The sequence below is a fragment of the Nanorana parkeri genome, unplaced genomic scaffold, assembly GCF_000935625.1.
Source record: "Nanorana parkeri isolate BGI_ZX_2015 unplaced genomic scaffold, ASM93562v1 scaffold360, whole genome shotgun sequence".
NCBI classification, from domain to species: Eukaryota; Metazoa; Chordata; class Amphibia; order Anura; family Dicroglossidae; genus Nanorana; species Nanorana parkeri.
In genome coordinates this window covers 478,378-501,351 of record NW_017306628.1, presented here as the reverse complement: position 1 = coordinate 501,351, position 22,974 = coordinate 478,378, and the positions used below count along the sequence as shown (strand labels likewise).

At 40.6% G+C, this 22,974-nt stretch overlaps 1 protein-coding gene across 1 annotated transcript in view; it reads right to left on the bottom strand.

Annotated features, from left to right (window-relative positions):
* The window catches only part of FHL5 (four and a half LIM domains 5), a 43,691-nt gene that overhangs the window by 4,511 nt on the left and 16,206 nt on the right, over window positions 1–22,974 (bottom strand). The window contains exons 2-4 of the mRNA XM_018558806.1: window positions 5,754–5,925; window positions 2,796–2,970; window positions 42–211 (exon numbers count right to left, since the gene is read on the bottom strand). Coding sequence (XP_018414308.1) covers window positions 42–211; window positions 2,796–2,970; window positions 5,754–5,912 — 504 coding nt within the window. The 5' untranslated portion in view covers window positions 5,913–5,925. The remainder of the gene's footprint in view (window positions 1–41; window positions 212–2,795; window positions 2,971–5,753; window positions 5,926–22,974) is intronic.

Below are 22,974 nucleotides of genomic sequence, written 5' to 3'. Positions count from 1 at the left end.
CAATTGAATAATTCAACTCAAAATGTACCAGAACATTTTACCTTTTTGCAGGATTTGCAGTGACTTGCAAACTGATTCTCAAAACATTGCACACAGTATAAACTGGATTGTTTGGGCATAAATGGCTTGCTTCCTAAGGGCTGCTGACAGCTTTGGCAGACAAAGCATGTTTCATGCCAGTTACACCCTTTGTACTCCATTTTACGAGAACCTGCAAGAAGAAAAAAAATGTACGGCATGTGTAAAGAAATGTACACAATGAAAGATTTTATTCACTCTGAAATGTCATATATTGTTAGAACAACCACAGTAGCATGAGCAAACATTTCCAATCAGGGTGTCTAAAATACATTCCCTGGTTCTTGTTGTCTGTTATAGTAGTTCTAGTTTTGTTTGGCAAGTAAGGACATGAGGAAGAGTATTAGTTTGACTTCATTGCTGACTTAAGACCTTCCTTGCTAAGAGACTCTGCAACATTAACAGTGAAGGCAGCTGAAAACAATCAGTCATCAGCAGCTACACAAGCTGCAACCATCATTAATATGTAAATTGTACTAGAACTCAATGGCAGCCTTTTGTTTCAATTACAGAGCTCCTGATTAAAGCCCAACTCTGCAATATCACCTTCAATCCAACCTTCCCCCACAAATTCCTTTTTGCTACTAAATTTACTCAGTCTTCCTCACTGAATGTTGCCCAGCCAGCCTCATATAATCCAGAGGACTGAGGACAATACTCATTTCCTTTCCAGGCTGTACTCCGCAGTACCTTTTCTCCACTACAAGATGTCCTCAGTCCTCTAAGTTAAATGATGACTGGCCTTCTTTCACCCAAATGACTGTGGACAATACTCACCTGCTCTCCAGGCCGTATCCCACAGTACATTTTCTCCACTACAAGATGTCCTCAATCTTCTAGGTTAAATGATGCCTGGCCTTCTTTCACCCAAATGACTGAGGAAAAGTGACGTAACAATCGCCATAGCGACCCAGGCGGCCGCTATGGGGCCCTGACACAGGGGGGCCCGGCCAGGGCATCCCTCTGATGTCGTGTGGGTCGCTATGGCATGTAAGGGTGCTGGCTGTCACTGACACAGCTCAGCAGTGGCGTTTCCCCTCATAGCCGCTGCGGAGCTGTGTCAGGGACAGCCAGCAGCTACGGCAGAAGAGGCCAGCGTTCGCAGTGAAGGAGGAGGCGGGGCCCGTCTAAAAGCAACCCCGCCTCCTCTTACATCACTGGCTAGCGACCTAAGAGCAGGTGGGGCCAGTGATATAAGAGGAGGCGGGGCCCATCGATAGAAGAGGAGGTGGGGCCCGGGGACAGAAGATGAGGCGGGGCCCCGGCGACTACGGAGGCGGACAGCGCTGACAGGAAAGAGGTGTGCAGCCCACCTGAGACCCTGCAGAGCCCACTATAGAGAGTCTATGGTGGGCTCTGCAGGGTCACTCTCAGGTGGGCTCTGCAAGTGGGCCCCCATATAAAATTTTGCTATGGGGCCCTCTGATTTCTAGTTACGCCCCTGCTGAGGACAATACTCACTTCCTCTCCAGGCTGTATCCCACAGTACATTTTCTCCACTACAAGATGCCCTGTCTTCTGGGTTGAATGATGCCTGGCCTTCACACAGAAAACTGTGGATAATACTCTCCTTCTCTCCACGTCGTATCCCACAGTACATTTTCTCCACTACAAGATGTCCCGTCTTCTGGGTTGAATGATGCCTGGCCTTCTTTCACCCAGAAGACTGTGGATAATACTCACCTTCTCTCCACGTCGTATCCCACAGTACATTTTCTCGACTACAAGATGTCCTCAGTCTTCTGGGTTAAATGATGCACAGCCTTTTTTCACCCAGAAGACTGTCCAAAATACTTGCCTTCTCTCCAGAGTGCATTTCGCAGTATCTCTTCTCCACTAGAGACTCTATGGTGGGCTCTGCAGGGTCACTCAGGTGGGCTCTGCAAGTGGCATAACTAGCACTCACGGGGCCCCACACAAAATTTTGCTATGGGGCCCTGTGATTTCTAGTTATGCCCCTGCTGAGGACAATACTCACTTCCTCTCCAGGCTGTATCCCACAGTACATCTTCTCCACTACAAGATGTCCTCAGTTGTTCTGGGTTGAATGATGCCTGGCCTTTTTTCACCCAGAAGACTGTGGACAATACTTACCTTCTTTCCAGGCCTTATCCCACTGTACATTTTCTCGACTACAAGATGTCCTCAGTCTTCTGGGTTAAATAATGCACAGCCTTTTTTCACAGAGGACCGTGGACAATACTCGCCTTCTCTCCAGGGTGCATTTCGCAGTATCTCTTCTCCACCACAAGATGTCCTCAGTCTTCTGGGTTGAATGATGCCCTGCCTTTTTTCACCCAGGAGACTGTTGACAATACTCACCTTCTCTCCAGGGTGTATCTCGCAGTGCCTCTTCTCCACTACAAGATGTCCTCAGTCTTCTGGATTGAATGATACATAGCCTTTTTTCACCCTGAAGACTGAGGACAATACTTACCTCCTCTCCAGGCTGTACCTCTTCTCCAATATGGTGAAGATTTTTTTTAACTTCCAATACCCAATACATTCAGCACAGATTTGCCTTATTCTATGTGAACATTCATTTTGTAAAAATAAATCTGTAATACTTTAGTAGAATACAGTTTATGCAAAGGTGATAAACATAGATTAACAAGGTTAGTCATCACTGTCCTTGTTTCAAGTGCAGGATATTGTATTGTAACTAAAAATTCATAAACAGTCCCATAAATTATTTGCTTGTGGTGAAGAAGTCTTACCAGGCATTATGGTGGCCTTACAGTTGAAGCACTTGGAGGAATACTCATTGGAGTAACAATCGATGCACAGCAGCAGCTCATCCTTGGCAGCAAATGGCTTCTCTACCAAAGAGCATGTGCATTTGGCACACTTGAAACAAGCTTCATGCCAATGACTGTCTTTGTAGGAAAGATCCTTCAAAATAAACATATAAAACTATTCATGTATGAATAAAATATATCTATGTTTTTTCTTGAAACATTATGGGAAAGATCCACAGTGGTTATTGATTTTGATGTGGTGGTTGATTGATCATTTTATTGCTATTTACTACTAAGTAGTGTTAAACTTTTAAACTTTCTTTCACTAATGAATCCAGATCAAACAAATATAAATTGTTCAGCAAAGTATTTCATTAAAATTTTGCCCAAGCACTTAGTCATTATGTTTTAGAACAGCTCTCTCCCAACTGTCACAGCTGTGCTTCCCTGAACTTCCTGTCAAGTACAGGACAACAAGAGACAGAGCAGCAACTGTCCATCTACTAGCCTAGAGAAGGGAAAAGAAGGGAGCAGAGGAGTGGCTTGGTTTTGCTGTGCCTGTGTGTTTGTGGAGACACACCCAGCTTACTAGCACATACAAGGGTGGCTCCATAAGACCCTGCAAATCCTAGTGTCTTGTCAGCTAAAAAGTTATAAGGTAAGCCATTTGAGGTTTGTAATTTAGAAATAGAAAGTCAAAGTTTAGAGAAGATTGTATTAGGGTTATAGAGTAATTGTGTATAGGAGCACTAAGAATTATGTAATATTAACACTTTTTTTGTTTACTAACTACTAAACCTCAATATTCAGCACTTGCAGGCTAGGTTGGTAAAAGGAATTGGGGGATTTAGACTGTACACCAGAACCCTAGGATTTTATACTCGTACAAAGATCAGTTGATGCTGAAAAATGCTGGTGAGCTACTGAGTACATCTCTATTGAATTAGGGCTCATGCACACAATAGTATAAAAACACGGAAACAAGCATGCAGAATCTTTCTAGCAGAAGCCGACAAGAAAGATCCTGTGGAAAAAGTGCTCTTTACACATGTAAAGTTTGTGCATTGTTTAGTTCAAAGGTGCTCTTATGGTTGCTAGGATGCTAGTTGGCTTGAGCCACCTGCACCCTAGCAACAAAGGGACTCTAAGCAGCTTGAGCCTCCTGCATCCTAGCAACAAAGGACTCTAGCTTGAGTCGACTAAATCCTAGCAAAAATGGACTCTATGCAGCTTGAGTCACCTGTATCCTAGCAACAAAGGACACTAAATAGCTTGAGCTGCCTACAGCCTAGCAATGAAGGACTCTAAGGAGCTTGAACCGTCTGCACCCTAGCAACAAAGGACTCTAAGCAGCTTGAGTCCCCTGTATCCTAGCAAACAAAGGACTCTAAATACATTGAGCCATTTACATCCTAGCAATGAAGGACTCTAAGCAGCTTGAACCATCTGCACCATAGCAACAAAGGACTCTAAGCAACTTGAGTCACCTGTATCCTAGTAACAAATGACTCTGACTTGCCTGCATCCTAGCAACAAAGGACTCTAAGCAGCTTGAGTTGCCTGTATCCTAGCAAGAAAGGACTCTAACAATTTAAAGCGTCTGCACCCTAGTAACAAAGGACTCTAACAATTTAAAGCGTCTGCACCCTAGTAACAAAGGACTCTAAGCAGCTTGAGCCACCTGCATCCTAGCAACAAAGGACTCTAAACCGCTTGAGCCACCTGCATCCTAGCAATGAAGGACTCAAGCATTTTGAGCCATCTGCACCCAAGCGATGAAGGACTCTAAGCAGCTTGAGCCATCTGCATCCTATCAACAAAGGATTCTAAGCAGCTTGAGCTTCCTGCACCCTAGCAATGAAGGATGCTAGGTGACTCCAATAGCATGCATTTGCACTGTATCTTGTAAACATGAACATTAGCACAAACATTTATATGTGTACATCCTAAAATATGGTCTATATGCGGGACCTCAGATAAAGATTTTTCTATGTTGATTCTACAGATGCGAATGCATGCAACCTTGGGGCTTGAGTTCCATTTTAAGCAGCACCCCTACATAGAGGCTACTATTCTCCGTAAGACTGAGCAGACTAACAGACCTGAACTGGAGAAAAGGACACTGAGGACCTTTTCATACCATACTGCACATAACTCTTTGAAAATGCATGTATTAACATGCATTTGTATGACTATTGCATTGTGTTTTTATGCACGTTGGCATGTGTTTTAATGTCATCTGTTGTCTAGTGTTTTTCAATCCTATTTCCTCCAGATAAATCTCTTAATCCAAATCACTTGCTCTAATGCATTGCAGTGCTCTTTTTCTTTTATTTAAAAAAAAAACCTCTATTTTATTTCTATGCAATGCATTGCAATATGTTGTAATGTGCTGCATTGCTGTGAACACGCTCGATACAAAGCAAAGCTTTTGCCTTGTTGTTGTGTTGGGACTGCGATGAGCAATGCTACCCAATGCAGCCTAACAGGGCTAGTGTTAACCAGCCCTTAGAAAGAATCTGTCACCTACTACAAGATGTTTTCACTTGTAGCTATTCATTCATTAGATAAGATAACTTGTTTCTGACACATCTGGCAGTGTACAGTTTAATGTCAAAATGTAATAATAACTTGAAATCCTTCATGAATCATTCTGTGTACTGTACAGGCACAGAACACTGTCTTATGGTTCAGATTCATGCTGCTTGTAAGCAGCTAATTAGCTGCGCATTGTAATAGTTTGGCAGAGGTAAATGAAGGGCAATAAACTGTTGATTGTCCACTGCTGATTACTCAGCAAGGCCCACATACATTTAAAGAGTAATATATATTTTTGCAGTGTCTTAATCTGTTCTGCAATATCTAATTTCATTTATGCCAAATATAAAAGGCAAACAGCTTGTTAAAAATAGGTACATACATGAAGGTTAGTATTACCTTGGCATCACATTCAATGGGTTTTTTACATCCTTCGCATATATTTGCAAAAAGGGTTTCAAAGCATTTGACGCAGTAGGGATTATCATCCTTAACGGTGTATTTCTTTCCATAGAGAGATTCCTTACAGCTCTGGCAGTCAAATGCTTCGTTATCCATTGCAGAATGGCAGCTAAAAAAAGATATACATTCAGTTTATAGTATAGTATACTGCAGCAATATGAAACTACTTTAATACAAAAGGAGGGGGGCGGGGGTTTCCATGTGACCAGACTATGGATGTAACATGAAACATGGTCCAAAAAGTAAACTTGGCCTTTAAAGAACTGTTCAGCCCAAGTTTGGGAATGTAAACACAGATCAAGCGGACCTTTACCCATATCTTTAAAATAACAACAAACACACTTTTTAGAAATGTTTAGTAATGACAATCTACAATCACACACTTCTACATAATTGCCGGCTTTGTATTCTTTGCATATCTTATTTCTCTTTTCTTCCCCAGTCTTCTGACAGTGGCCATGTTTACTAAGGCCAGATTACTAGCTCTCCTTTTACTTTCTGGATTTCTTGCACATGTGACTAGACGTGACTAGGACATGTGACCATGCACGTCATCTCAGCGGAGGAAAATGCCTTTCCCTGAGATCTCATGAGATTGCAGATGAGATTTCCCAGCAATGCTCTGCTGATGACAAGGCAATCCCAGTGTGCATTGCTTTGGCAAACTGAAGTCATTTTGCCCTTTCAAAGCAGGAAGTGAATGCTCTGCAAGTGTAAGTATTTCAAAATCACAGCATTTTACACCTGACATGTCTATGTTATTATTAATCATCATACATAGAGGGATGCATTGGTAGAATTTGATTTGTGAGTGTAAAGGCCTACTTTAATATGAGCGCTGACTGTCACTTTAAACAAGATGCTAGCAGGCTTTAGTAAGCTTTAGTACAACTTAAATCTTGTCGAAAGCTTGCTAGCAGCTTGTTTAACCCCTTCGTGACGGGAGACGTACACTGTACGTCCAGCCACAAAGGGACCAAATGACTCGTCATGTACACTGTACGTGACGAGTTATTTGCTGCACTAGAAGGCTGCTAACCGCTGAGAATCAGCGGTTACCTTTCAGTAATAGATGTCTAACTATCTAGAGATCCATTACTGAAAGGGTTAACCTTTTTCAGACACCCGATACCTTAATATCGGGTGTCTGAGAGTCACAGCAAAGCAGACACACATGTCGGCTTTTGCCGGCATTCTGACAGCTCGTATAGATCGAGAGATATCTCTCTCAAGCTATACTGGCTTTTTTTTTTTTTATCTTTTGACTTTCAAGAATAGATACAAAATGTTATGTATTAGACACATAATGTATCTATTCTTGAAAGTAGAATGTTTAAGTTTTCTGAAACATTCACTGACAGCTGAATCCTGAACTGCTGCAGGATCAGTGTCACTAACTTATTATCGGCTGTTCTGAAGTTTGAAGCAGCCTGATAATAAAAAAAAATGTATTAATTTATCAAGCAGTAATAGTGAGATTAATTCACAATGACTGCCTGATATAATTAAATAAATAAAATTTGTCAGTATAAAAAAAGTGAAAAGTGTAAATAAATTAAAAAAAATAGTGAAAAGTGTAAAAAAATTAAAAATAAGGGACAAATAAATGAATGTATGTATTGCATTTTTTTTTAGCTGTGCTGGTTTTGTTAAAAAAAAATACTACAAATCAAAACTGGGGAAAAAAGTTTTTTTTTACGTTTTTTCCTCTTTTTTTAATTTGTATTTGTGCTAAGTGAGGCGTTAGACACACATATGTGATATAAATATATAGCCCTATCTGTCCTCTAAAAAACAATATATAATATGTGTGGGTGCACTTTGTAAGAAAGTATATTACTGACGTGGAAGAATCACACAGCAAAAATGTCAAAAGTGTGTCAGTCATTTACGAACAGAAACCAAAAACAAGCTCAGTCATGAAGGGGTTAAAGTGACAGCACTCCTATTTAAGATTATGATTACATTCCCAAACTCGAGCTGAATTTTGCTTTTAAAGGCTTTAAGAAAGTTGCTGGAAGCTTGCTGAAAACTTGGTGTTTACACTTCTCTTATACAAGTTGAATTCCATGTGAACTAAGCCTAAGGCCTCATTTATGCCTCGATCGCGCGTACGGCAAGGGACGGTAAAACGGCAGGCAGTTGATGTTAGTCTCCATTCACATATAGAGTTTGCGTCTCCCGTATGGCTTTCCGTGCGTAGGACCGCACGGTACGAAATTGGTAAAATCTTTACATCTGCACGTATTCCACTAGTTTGCGGCTAGCCGCGAACGTGCAGAAACCGCCCCTGAAATTGTGCTTGGACCATTTTGCAGGACATGTACCGCGCAATCCCTGCAATAGTCTGAACAATGCACATTAAAATGCATTGTTTGTTATGTTTACAGCGGTTCCGTGCGTATTTGTACAGCTGAATGCGCATGGAAAGCCTCTCATGTGTGAATGGAGCGTTACAATGTCTGTACTGCGGCCAAAAAGAAAAAAATTTACATGTCACTTTTGGTAGGCGGTGCCGCTTGACATACATGATCATTGCAATGAATGGGACCGTGCCGAAAATGCATGGGTACGCAGTTGAGGTATAGCAATACAAATCCCCATCGGGATTGAAAAAATAAATAACCTGCATTCAGAAGGAAGCAGTATCACCTCCTGAATGCCAGTCAGCCACTGCTCCACCATGGATCACTTTTAAGAGGGCAGTGGAGGCTGCTGCCCGTATGAACTCTTGAAACTAAGACAGGTGGCTAAAGGGTGGTAAATTCAGGCAGTTGATTCATAGCTTTAACGCTCCCCATCCACCTGCTGCAATGTTAGCATTGTTGCTGGAGAGTGCTGTATACATTGCCACGGCCAAGATGCTTTCCTTCGTGGCAAAAATGATATAACATTGTGCCAAAAGCAACCACAGAGGTTGGCACACAGTTGCAGTATGGTAGTTCATTAAAATATCCCTCTTGGGATAAAAAAATCCTAAATGCCATCACAGATCGCTTTTCACAGGCAGCCACCGTCTAATCGAGGCCCTAAAGAGAACAGTTCTCACTAGGTGCATGTTTCTATTGGAGTGCTATTTGGATTAAGAGGAGGATCCATGCTAAATCAGCCTACATTTCACATGGCTGCTGTGTGTCCAGCACATAGAAGCAGGACCCTATTTTTACCCCTAAAGCCAAACATCTTGTGAAAGGACTTTTCTGTCTAGTGCTAGCATCCAGAAACAAAAAGCACAGCTTTTCATATTTAGGACTACATTTTCTGTTCAGCTTGGAGATCAATTTTCAGAAACTCTATCGCAGTCACATTGCAGCCTGGCACTGTGTCAGACTTCTATCTCTACCTGGCACAGTGTAGGACAGTCATGTGCTAATTCTGCTCAGCAGTAGGGCTGTTACTGTGTTTAATGATAATATTCTGCATGCTCATTAATTATAGACAGAGATAACGGTGCCAATAGACAGTTCAGTCAGTGTATACTTAATTTTGTATCAACAATAGTACATAAGATACAGTATTTATTTGAAGTTTGTTCTGCTCACATACTTATAATGACATTATATTGGTACTAGTCATATAAAAATGATGCTAAACTTTTACATTTCTTTTCTTCAGAAAAAAAAATAGATCTTTCATAACTTTTTCTCGGTTAATCTGCTTCCTCTATCATAAAAAATGCATTTGCTTTCTAGATTTCTCCACTTCTTGCACTAAATGATGCTGACATATACTGATTACAAGTCTGGCTGATTCAATTAACTGATAATTAAACTGACTGACTTCATAGACATGTCTAGGGCAAAAAGTTCATACTGTCTGACATCTAAATTTAAGGTGCTCATACACCTTACGATTATCGTACGATAATCGTATGTGATCGACTTGTCGTACGACAATCGTAACGTGTGAATAGAGTGCCCGACCGATAGTACTGTACAATCGTACGACTTTTGACGGTCAAGCATGTTTGAAAACTTTGGTCGATCGCACGATGTTCGCATGGTTGGTGGCGTTTCCGTCCGTCAAAAGTCGTACTGCGCAAACGAAAATAATTACGGTCAATTACCGCAAGTCGTCCAGGTCTTTATTTTTAACTACCGCTGATTTGAACCTTGCGATAATCGGGGCAGGATGGGGCCGTCGTACGAAAATCATACGATGGTTCGATCATCGGACGAAAAGTTTTGTCCGATAATCGTAAGGTGTATGGGCACCTTAAGTGTTTAGAAGCAATATTTTTCATCCTCACCGACAAACCATACTGAGGTACAATCTTTTTTTAAAACAGGACAATTCGGATACTTTTGTCAGGAATCATTGGAAAGTTCTAGACTGTCCATACCAAATCCTTATTAACACTGCTACCTTTCAACACCTTCTTTTCTTTGAGAGACCTTCTATAGGATGGTCATTCCAAACAATGCAGCAGGGTAGTAAAAGAACATTTGTAACTTTATATTGAAAATTGTCCATGTTAACCCCCTATACACACTACACACGACTATTACAAATAAAGGCTAATGACTGCTTTCCATAGTTATGAACTAATGTAGCTAATTGCTGCTATGAAGAAATAGCATTTTAATTCAAGCCCAATTGACCTTTCAGATGAAATCAGAAAAAAAAAATTCCAGGTGCATCAAAAAGCAAAATCAGTTGGTTTTCTTTAGAAAGCTGCCACATCATAAGTAGAAAAGATTGTTCCCTGCCAGCTTGCTGCCTATGTGGAAGCAGTGCAGTGGACTCTTTGCAGAGCTCCAACACGTCCACTGCTGAGTCCAAGCTAGAGCTCTCCAATCGTCAGCGAGCATTAGCTTTGCAGATTGGACTCTAACTCTGTAGACACCACTGCTTCCTCACAGAGAGCAAGGGTATGCTGATGGGTTACATCATTGAACACCATTTATTTTGATGCACCTGGAAGGTATTTAGCTGATTTAAGCTTGAAGTTCAATTAAGAGTTAATGTCCAGCAATAATGTTACCTGTGTTTATTATGTTGTTTGCAGAATGTGAGCCATAGCACCCACTGTTAAAAATGAACACATAAATGAACACATAAAAAAACAACGACCTGGCACCAATATATTAATATAGTTAATATGTAATGCCACTTGCACTACAAACACTAAGCAGGGCCAATATAAGGCCACCCAACCTAACAGACTGGTAGATTGGTTTAGCGACTGCAGCCATAAACATTGAGTTACCATGGAACACAAGGAATCTCTCAGCCCTGGACTCCTATGGCTTTTCTTCTCCCCCTCTTCCCTCAGAGATTCTAGAACATCCCACTAATAGCACAATGATTCAAGAGGCTAAAAAAAAAAAAGTGAAAGATATGGGTTTTTCTTCTTCCCCATTGCTGCTGACCCCTGTGATAGCACAGATTTATTCTCCAGTATAGAAAGAAAGAATCTCTGTTCCTTACTTAAGGCAGATACGTATAGGCTATTGGACTTTGTCTGACAGATGCTGGCTCTCTCACTCGAAACTTAGAATCCTGGAACCTTCTTTCAACCCCTGGAGCTCATATCATCTTAGATATTTTCTACTGGCGATCCCTAGGTCTCAGGACCTGGGTAGACCCCTTACAATGTTTGAAGTTATGTGTAAGAGGAAGGCATCTTCTTGACACGCTATTTTTATGATTCATTGTTGGTCTCCACCCCCCTGAATATAGTCAACCCTTCTTGCAAAAATGCGAGGCTGAGCAAGGCTTGCTTTTCATTGCCCAGAGTGTATATTATCTCTCGTACATAAATCTTAAGTTGCAAGCAAATTCCAGTAAATGGGATACAAAATTCTAAATGGCACAAAGTCCCATGGATACACTACATGAGTAACTCACCCCCCTCCGTATGTGGAAGATGTGGTTCTGAAACCAGCACCATGACTCAATTGTTTTGGCCCTGTTCGAAACTCAAACCATTCTGAAACTTGGTGCCCATCTACAAATAAAAATCCTCCCTCACCAATGCTTTGATAAACCTGATATTTATCAAATGGAAGGCCTTACCTCTTCCTTGAAGAAAAATGAGAACAAGTTCAGATCCACTTGGGAACCCTGGCTATTTTTCAAAACAACTGACCAATTCTTACAGATTATGACAACCAGATGGATAGATTGCAGATTACTAATCTTTTGATTGATGACAACATCATTCTGCCTCTGGTCCTGCTGGGCACAGTCCAACCCAGGACACCACATACAGATCACAATTCCCCCGTCCTTCTCTTTCCCATTTTCTCCTAATTCTTCTCCACCACCATGGATTCTGATCTGAAGGCCTCATCTGAAAGATTGGTTGAAACACTGCTTGTTTTGCTGTATATGTTCACTAATGATTGCATTTGATGATACTGTATAGGTTATAACTACAATGTAACGTATCGCCAACTGTGGTTGTATTCTATATGTATCACAGCTTATTAAAAAAAAAAGAAAAAAGCAGGGCCAAAACAACTGGCAACAAAGAGTAAATTTGGTACAGATGAAAATTCTAACTTTTTAAGGTGTCTTTCTGTTATATTTTCAATTTGCAGTAAAGTACATAAGAAGAACTTTCTGCTCCATAAATTAGGTAGAACATGTCTTGATGTTCTCCAGTAAATCACCCCTTTGGAGTACATTCTCGTTAGTTTTCTCTTGTGCTAGCAATTCCCCTTCTAGAGGTCAACTTGCAACTTTCCCTAGAGACAAAGTTAAACAGGGAACTTTCTGATATAAAGCAGATGCTGATGGGGTGATCTCGTAATTCTTTATTTTTTACAAAACATCAGAGAATGTTCTAGTTTTTGTAATAATGGAAAATGTATGTTCTTTATATTTAAAAAAGTATATATTAAAACAAAAACAATAGTAATGGAGGCAATACTAGAATAAAAACATGTTTTCTACTAAATGCATACTGATATAGAAAACTATTTTAAAAATTTGCTAAGTAAAGCAAATTGTTTAAAATTAAAGCGATATCATTCAAATATTGTGCTGTAAGGCCCCGTTCACACCTTTCCGTTTTGTCGGGCGTTCAACGCTCTATGAATGCTCTACAAAACGTACAACCATGAAAATCCCATTGTTTTCTATGGGTATGGTTCACACCTTTCCGTATTTCCGCCCGTCTGAACGCCCTACAAAACGGCTGACGCCCAAACAAGTACATGTACTTCTTTGGGACGTTTTGGAGGGCGTTTTCCATTGGGATACAGCCAAGTAGCCTTCAGAATTGCGCGACAGTCGCACGTTTTTTTACCGCGAATCGCGGTAAAAAAACGCGTGACGGTCGCGCGACAGACGTGCATGCGTAATACGCCTAGGTGTGAACCCAGCCTAAGAGTTTGAGAAAACAAGACTAAAGCTAGGCTGGGCCCTATTTAGACATCATGTTTCCCTAGGCACACATGCATGATGGTGCCCTTTTGTATAGACTATGCCCCTTGTATCATATAGTAGTTTAGTAGAAAAGGCTAGAATGTGCTATCGGGGGAACCATATGGTCTGCTTTACAAGCAGAATTACTTTTCAACAGTTCAGACCATTACACAAGAGAAGGGAGAGATAATTTCATGTTTCTTCAACTATAAAAATCCCTCTGCCTGCCCTTAACATTCCCTGCAGTCCATAGGTAGTCAAAAGATTAAACATAATGAGAAAGTTAAACCAATTTATAAATGTTGAGGCTTGGTGCTTTCCCTTGTGCACCTGCTGCCCTGAACACTGCTCATCAGTGCCTTCATGGTTAACACAATACTGGGGGTATGTTGTAATTATGTTTCATATTTGGTGGATATTAACTGATACAGATAAAATACCGTAAAAATAACCATTAAAAAAAAACATATGCAAATGAAGACATCACAGCACAGTGGCTTACTCTTCTGCTGTACAGCACTGGGATTGGAATCCCAGTCAGGTCACTATCTGGATTGAGTTTGCATGTTCTCCCTGCGCTTGTGTGGGTTTCCTCTGTGTGCTCTGCTTTCCTCCCACACTCTAGAAACATGCTGGTAGGTTAATGGCTCCTACACATGTTTGTGTGTGTGCATGTATTCATGTGGGAGGGATATTTTAAGCTTCTTGAGGGCAGGGACTGATGTGTGTGTAAAGTATGTAAAGCATTGTGTAAATGTTTGATGCTATATAAATATCTAAAATAAGTAAATAAAACATATACACCCTTATCTCCCAAAATGGGACTGTTTTTTTTTCTCTACATGTTTTGTTATTATTCTATTTGCATGGAGTATATTGTGTAGAGAAGGTATTAAAGTATAACTAAAGCCAACTTTTTTCCTCATTTGAATAAAGTAGGGGAGGGCTAAAACCACTGTCGTTTATTTTATGCCATCTGTGTCTCATTAGTGAGATTTCCTTTCACTTTCTGTCCTGTAGACTCAACAGGATGTGAGAGGATATAGTTCCAATGTGAGGGTGTTTCAAATGTTTAAGTGTTTCTTAAACATTTTTCAGTCATGTCACTTTTTAAAAGTTAAACAAATAATGAGACACCCAGTCTAAAAGGTAAAAACCAATATGTGCCCCCTCTCCCCACATCAATACCAAACCCTAATCTTAGACAGGGGTCTGGTATGCATTTTAGGGGTAGACCCCAGGCAATAGAAAACAATGTGAAGTTTCCCCCTTCATATCAGAAGCCCCCTCTATGCATCATGAACCCCTATCACATCAGAGTTACCCCCTTAAGCAAACATTTTAAAGCACCCCTGACAAGGCCGGAAGGGTGCCTTGAGAAAGGCTGTCTTAGAAGGATGTCAAGGGAACAAATGCCCTCACTAAAAGATGTCCCCTCTCTTCCTGTTCTGGTGGCAAAATCTCGGATTTACCCTAATTTTCATTGGTGATCAGGGCAATCAGACAGAGTGAATCTCCCTATCAGGGACACATACAACAATAACATCCACTCATTACTCTATCGAAATCTAAAAAAATGTTTTGCCTTTAATTGTACATCAAGGTGTAATATTGCTATATGGTCATACTTCATTCAAGTGAATGAAGTGATTTATACTTCATGAAATATAAAAGATGTGTTCTGTGAATCACTTATTTTAAAATATTTGGCTATGTTAAATCACAACAACTTAGAAACAGACAAGCGCATGGACATAAAAATCTCAAACTCTAAGCAAGCCTTTCTCAACCAGGGTGCCTTCTGTCTTCCCCAGGGGTGCCTCGAAATTTTGGCCAGCACATGGAAATGAATGATACTAATCCAGGAAGGGTGGGATCCATCAGAAAAAAGTTATCCTCCATTGAGGCTTACTTCACCTCTCACCTTCTGCCATGCTGCCACAGCTACGGATCCTGACATTAAAGGGGGGACTCTGATGTAATTGAGTGGGGTCAAAGCTGAAAATTCATACCAGACCCCTATCTGGGATAAGGGTCTGCTATGGATTTTGGAGGGGCAACTTTTTTTTTAATGCATGTTTTTTACATTTTAGACTGGGCTGCCTCAAGATTTTGTGTATTATTTTTTTTAGCATGCCGTGACTGAAAAAAGGTTGAGGAACACTGCTCTAAGCTCTACCCACTACCTCAAGTCACAACCCTCACAAATTATTGTGCAGCAAGTTTACAAAAAGTATTCCTACAGTGCATTCAATATTTTCTGTTATTTTAAAAGGAAACAAGCTGATATACTGTACATGTTATGCAGGAATACAGACACCTTATAAGCTTTGTTCCCCTTGGGTCTAATGATACATTCAGCCCTGACAACTGCAATCTAACTTCAAACTCTGTGAAAGCTATAGGGATGACCTGCTTTCTTCAGTCAGCTGCCTGATAAAATATAAATGTCGAGTCCATTCTCTCTGATAGGATCTGTGTTGTTTTCCGTGAGGGAGGAAAATGTGACGTGCTTGTTTATGAATGAACTATGTAGGTCCTCCTCAAATAATAACTGGGCCTCAAAGTTTCTGGGTTGTCCATAGAAGCCAAGGAGACTCCTTGTGATATTCATCTACTGCACTTTAGAAAATGAATGCAAGACCTTCTATTATTGCTATAGACAACATATATTACTTTCTCTCATGTTTTTCTAAGCTCAAAATCTATAATTATCTTACCAATTGTATATATTTGACTGCAGATAATGCTGGACTACACTTAAGTCAGATATCAGCTATTACACTTAAGTCAGCCAGATATCTGGATAGCCAACAAAGGCCATGGTCAAGGATGGCATGGTTGCCAAGGGCAGCAGAGAGCCACCCACACATCATTTTGGTGACAGCAACACATTTTCAAGTGTAATAACATTTTCCAGACTTCTGCTCTTCCTTCCAGTGGATTTTGCCTCGATCCTCATTGTTTTTGTCCATGCACATGTGCATTTTTATTGGAGGACAGGTATACCATACCTCTCCCAACTGTCCCTCATGTGTTGGTCCCTCATGTGGAACCAAATCCCTCTGTCCCTGTTTCCTCCTCAGTTGTCCCTATTTCTGGTTTGATGTACAGATGTCTATGAAACAGTTCTATCTAACTGCCAAAAGTGTTTTTTTCTGCAGTAAAACCTTTATCTTATCTCCTAATTATCGTGTTTCTATATTGCAAAGCCAAAATAAAGAAAATGTAATGGGGAAAACAATTCTGGGTTTGACCAATAATTTTTGGCATAACAATTTGTAATGGTCTACATAACTGGGGGCATGGCAAGGTAGTGTCCATTGCCTAAATACAGTACATTGTGGTATGGTGTACAGTGCATTTACAGCTCACCTACTCTGAATCTGTACACCAGGAACTGAACTGAAGACTTAGAGGGTTATTCACAAAGCTGCCGTAGGCAGCCGAGTGAATAACTGACCCGAAGTGAAGTGAGCCGAACGCTGTTCTGCTATTCACTTCAGGCTTGTACAGCTAATTTTAGCCGTACATCGGCTGAAATCAGCCGTACAACGGCTTGTTTCGGCTGGCTTCGGTTCGGTTCTGAGCCAAAGTACAGAAGGAGTTCGACTCAGCCCATCCAAAAACAGCGGCATTCGGCTCAGCTATTCTGCTCAGTACCTCCGTGGTACAGAGCAGAATAGAAAAAAAGTGAAGAGAGTTGAAGAAAAAAAAAAAGGTTAACAAATGTAAATAAATGATACATTTAAAAAAAGGTTAACAAATGTAAATAAATGATACATTTAAAAAATTAAATAAAAATTATTGAAAAAAACCAATTTGGTGGAGCTAGCAGTGACAGCTAGCTCTGCCCAACTGTTTCCTATTGGACGGGACCTGCCAGACTCTTCTAGCAGGTCCCGGCCAATGAATAACAACTGGGCGGAGCAAGCCTTGACATCACGGCCGGGTCCGCCAAGTTGTCATTGTTTAATGATAGTTCAGCCTCCCCGGGTACCCTCGGGACGCTGATCTGTCATTGCAACTGGGCAGAGTCAGCCGCTCCGCCCAGCTCATAGTGATAGTGAATAGCCCGTACAGCAGCACTTCTGTTCTACTGAACTGAAGGGCTCCAGCGGCCGAAGTTAGCCGAAGGATCAGCCGGAGCTACGCCTGATCATTCGGCTAGGTTTGTGAATAACCCTCTTATTAGGGTCAGCCTTGGTGCTCCTTGTATGATTTAGCTGGTGTGATAGAATGACTAGCCAGTGTACTGGGATAGAACAGGAGCATGACAAGACAGTTGGCATAGGAGTGCATCAAGTATAAATACAGCCTTAGTAGACCAAAAATTAGAAACAGGTGACAAGTTGACATTATGCAGAAGATGAATATGTGTACACACACACACACACACACACTTTCTTGCTATCATTACTAAATTGTAATTACCAGTGCAATCCAGCATATTGAATAAAGCTTAATTTTGATGCCATTATACATTCTGTTCTCTTGATAAAAGAACAACCTGCTCTGTTCACTGATAAGAACATTTGGCAATCAAGTTTGTTACGTGAAAGCCAGAAGTGTTTCTATATAAAGACAGCACTCTATTTAGAAAAGGTTCCTTTCTGGCAGTGGTTGATGAATGCAAACCCATCACAAAGGAATACAGACTGCTAGTACTTAGGCATGACTACCAACATTCACATCTAGTATAAAGTATTAAGAATACATTAGCTTTCTGTAAATAAAATGATTGATAATGATAATAGTAACTGTTGTAATAGTAAGAATAATAATTGTTGTAAATTACATACACGAGTAGATTTAATAGCGCAGACCTGTGCTTGGATCTCCTATTCCCTTATGCTTTGCAGTCTCCAAGATTTTCTGTGTTGTACTGGCAGCCAGTACAGCTGATAGAGGACTCCACTTTCTTCATCCAAGTATCTTATTTCCACAGTGGGGAAGGATAATACATGACTGATGGATGAGTGCCATGGAAAAGTGACTAACTCATAGTGGCACTACATTCTGAAATTTAAATTTAAAAACGGAGAGGGTTTGACACCAAAGGACTACTTCTTCCTTAAAGTGTATGCCCAGCTGTGAACAGAGTGGTAAAGGATTAAAATCGGCACAGTTTTTACTGCTGCCTGGAGCTAAGTTAGAGAGATTTCCTCTTACTTACTGTTTCGGTGACAAAAGTTTCACCAGGCAGGAAACAGCAACAGAGAAATATTTTTTTTTCATTAGAGTAGGGTAAGCCTAGAGCCCTTGTCAGATATGTATTACTGTTTGTACCCTTGTTGCAGATTTTCCCTCACTTCCCGTCTGATGAAACCTTTGTCACGGCAAAAGAGGAAATACCTCTGAGAGAGCCTTGGACAGCAGTAACCCCAAAAGGAGTTCTAATCTGTCTGCGTGCTATCCAAAATGAAAAAGAAAAGCTTTGGTTGAATGTACACGTTTACTTCCCATGAATACTTTATCACTTATAAACCACTATAAAATTACTACATATCACACTGACACACCATTCCATTAGTAATGCTCAGACCCTGATGATGAAACGTATTATACACAAGGGTATAATATGCAGAGAAAGTTTTCAGGGATACAATAATACTTGTAATGCATCAAAAAAACCACTTCCTATTGATTTTATTAAAATAAGTATAATTAAAAGGAGTGTATATTTTTTCTGACAACAAGTAGTTTAGAAAATCCAAAGCCCAATACAAAGTACTGGAAGCACTGCTCGTAAGGGTAAGTGAGTTCGCGGCCATCTTGCTTCATTGAAGACGCGATGGAGGTCCTGTGTGCGGCGGATTCGGGTCCCTGAAGATGACTCGTTTTTTGTATCGGAATATTTGCACGAGTACGAGTACTCATGCAAATACTCGGTATCGCCCCCGATACTGATGCTTGAATCGGTGCATCCCTAGTCAGTATGGTTCTTTTTTCACTCCAAAATGATGCTAACAATGTTCACATGGACATGGTGGAAAGTGGTGTTGCTCAGTGTTCAGTGTCTTGGATATGGTTTACTATGATTGAGCAATTAACAAATAAGAGAACAATAATGCATTGTGAAACATTTCCAGCAAACTTTTTTTATTAAAATGATATAGAGACTGTTGTAAGCTCCCTCTCTGTACAAACCTACTTTACCTCCTTTGGCTTTCACTTTCTTCATCCCTAGGTTTCCAATTGACTGAGATTATTTATTTTATTCTATAGGCTAACCTCAGACAGGCAAATATAAGATTAATAACTTTTTTTTTTTTTTAAGTAGGTAAAGGTTAGAACTTCGGTCAGGTCTTTACTGCACCTGTACCTTTCTGACCCAGTAACACTCCCCACATTTCTTGTCATGGTGCCACAAAGATAAAATGTGAGGTGGAAGCTCTTCAATGGAGACAGCGACAAAAGGTTAGAAGTTCCAACATGTACCCAACAATAGTTTTATTTTTTTAACAGAAAAATTATGAGTTGCATTATAAATGAATACCAGAGTTGACATATTTCAGGTAGTTACACGCATAAACATATCTGATTTTATTAAAGGCGCTCAAATGCAAGACCATAGAATTACAAAATAAAACCATTAATGCAGAATATGGCACTGCAATAAGAAAACATGTTCCAGCACTATTCTTATGCAGTAAGGTGGATAAGAAGGTCCATAATATGAATAATAGTGTGCTAGACAACGAATGTAAGTTTACTGTATGCCGAAGGTAGTTTTTTTCTCTTCCTTATCATAAATGCAACTTTTTAAAACTGTAGGCATTAAAAATTCCCAAACAGTTCAAATCCAAATTTTTTACGCCACTTAGCTCCCAGGCAACTTGTTCCCCAAGCCCTGTGTAAGCGTTAAGATGCATAAGCGCATGTGCAAGGCACTCAAGGAGAAGGTGCCAAAAGTGCGCCCACCCTTCTTATCCCACCATTCCCCCCTCCACACACATTAAAAATGTTTATATACAAATACTAAAAAAAAAATCTAAAGCAATCAAAATATTTAGTGTCACTAAAATTTTAGCTACAAATATTATTCTAGCAAGTTAAAAAATGAATTATTCTGCGTTTTGTCCATTTTATAAAGGCACTAGCATCATGTTTCTATTACAAAGCATTTTAAAAAAAACTTTGGTACTACAAAACAATATAAAAATCAGCAAAAAACCCACATTGGGAAGGGAAAAGTTGGAAAGAAGGGTGATAAAAGTTGTTAAAAAAAGTTTTTTGTTAAATTTACATATAACAGTTATATTATTAATGAAAGCTATAATACTGAGAGTCTATTAGTATAGAGAGTTGCAATCTCCCAGTGGTGCTGGAATGATCTATCAGTCTGACAGTTCAATCCTGCACAGTACAGGAGACAGCTAGGCGATGCAAAGACAGGAGAGCCCTAGTTGTACCCACAGCATAGTACCCAAGGCAGGTGCCTGTCCCGCCTTGCTTTGGCCTGGCAATGATTACTGCATGCATATAGATGGATGTGACATGATCCTAAAGAATTTGTAGACAAATTATACTGTTATCATTTGACCAACCTTGTATCCACAACCCACAAAATGACCCACAGGAAGTCCTGTACTGAGTTAAGTTATTGGTGCTCTCAAACCGTTAGCAGTTGATGAAGACTTTATTAGTGCTGTCAGGAAACCAGAACCAAGGTTCGGGCACAATGTTCTGCACGTGCACATATGTCTGGTTTTGCTCATAGAGCTTTGCCGGGTCATGCATCATTGCTCAGACCTGTGCACATTCATGCACGCACATCTCTGTGTGTACGTTGACATGCACCTGTTCGTAATTCGAACTCTGTTGCCTTTGGTGCTATATAGGCTGGTGCTGTGTGGTTGCCAGCTATAGCCGTGTTCCTGCGTTCTGATTGATTACCCATCATCATCCCTGCTTGTCTCGACCTTCCGATGCTCTCCTGTGTTTTTTGATCACTGCTTGAGCCTGGCACCTTGTACAGCGCTGCCTGCACATTACCGACCTTGGCCTGTTTCTGACTTCGTCCCTGTCTGTCGCCTGGTACCACACTGCCCGCCTGTTAACGTCTCCGCTTGTTATGACCACGATTTTCCTGGAACCCAGCTTTCCAGTGTATCTCTTCTGTGCAATCCCCCTGCTCAAGAATTGTCAGCATCACAGAGACTGCTTACTTACCTGTGGTATCTTCATACGGCACTCAAGCTCTTCTCTGCCCCTGTGCACCTGTTCCAGCGTCCAGGCACTCTGTGATTGGAGCTGCAAGAGAGACCGCCCTCATCAACTCAGACTCCACCAAGGTACATGACAAGTGCTTTGTGTGTTCTGAATTGAATCCTCATGGATGGGGCAGAATAATTTAAAACAACAAACATACAGTACCTTTAGGGCTTGTTCACATCACTGACAGTTCATTCCGGCATGGTAAGCTGCTGGAACGCACTGTTTCACCTACTAAACTCCCCCCTGCTTTCTGGGATGGGAGAGGGCATCACAAAAAAATAGTGCATGCACTATTTTTTGTGATTGCACTGGACACAAACGCAGGCATTGTTGTGTCACACATTCTGGTTCGGGTGATCACACTGCAAGGGGAGGGGGGTGGCTGTGTTGCCATTGACTTCAATGCACCACCACACCTCCTCCCGCTTCAGAATGCAGGGGGGTGTTTAGCATGTGATACAGTGCATTTCAGCAGCTAACCATGCTGGAACGCACTGTCAGTGGTGTGAAGAAGCCCTTAAGGTAGTATTAAACCCTTGGGTATGATATGTTTCTCTCTAGATCCATGGTTATAGCAGCACTTTTAATGTTTTTTTCCTAACCTTGTTCTGAAAGATAATCTTTCAGAAGACCGCCACTGCACTCTACTGCTACTGTCTCTGCAACTTCTCCGAAACTTTCCGATGTGGAGTGTGGACTGTTGCAATACATACACAAGGGCTGACTATAGGAGAACAAGCTGTCTACCGAACACCTTGTGGGTGGACAGCGCTGCAGTTTACAGACAAGCCTATCTGTGCCTCTGCTAGATTGTTCCATATGCAGTCTAGTCCTGGGAGCATGGACATAAGTGTAGCTCCAGGGAGACCCTGGACTGGAGGACAATGAACCACCCTATTGATGCAAATGTACACAGGAAGACCTTTATGTTCTCATTTTTCAGAAACAAAGGCATTAAAAGGTAAAAGGAAACAGCAATAAGGCATGTATGTAAATGATGCTCTTGCATTTTACCTAAAAGTTTATGGGCTTAATAACAATTAAAATGTAATTTTCAGCTTTAAAGTTTGTATATTTCTTTTATACACGTAATGGGACCACACTGTCTCCAAACAATATATGCTAAGTTAATGAAGTTGACAGACACCTCCTTAAGTCATTTTTTTCCGTGTCTGTATATTGTATAAAAATTTAAGACACAAGGATATTTTTATTGTATAAAGCAGTAAATCAAACAAAAAAGAAAACAAAAACAGCTACAGCAACCACAATCCCCCAAGGGCTTCTTATCCCTTGCATTCCCTTTTCTTTTTCCAGCGTTGTCATGTTTTCTAAAGTCTATTTTTAGATAAGCCAGAAAAATGAACATGCAAACCTTTTCACCAGACTTCCTGCTAAGTAAAATGAGCAGTCTTAAAGAGCCAGTAACACATATGTTAATATAGGTGAAACTGCATCTAATAGGTGTGTTTGTGTGTACACAGGGCTTTTTTTGTCAGAGAAAAGTACTTACCCCTCTTATTCCTCTTCTGAGTCACCTTTGTTTGCTCCCCCTTCCTAACTT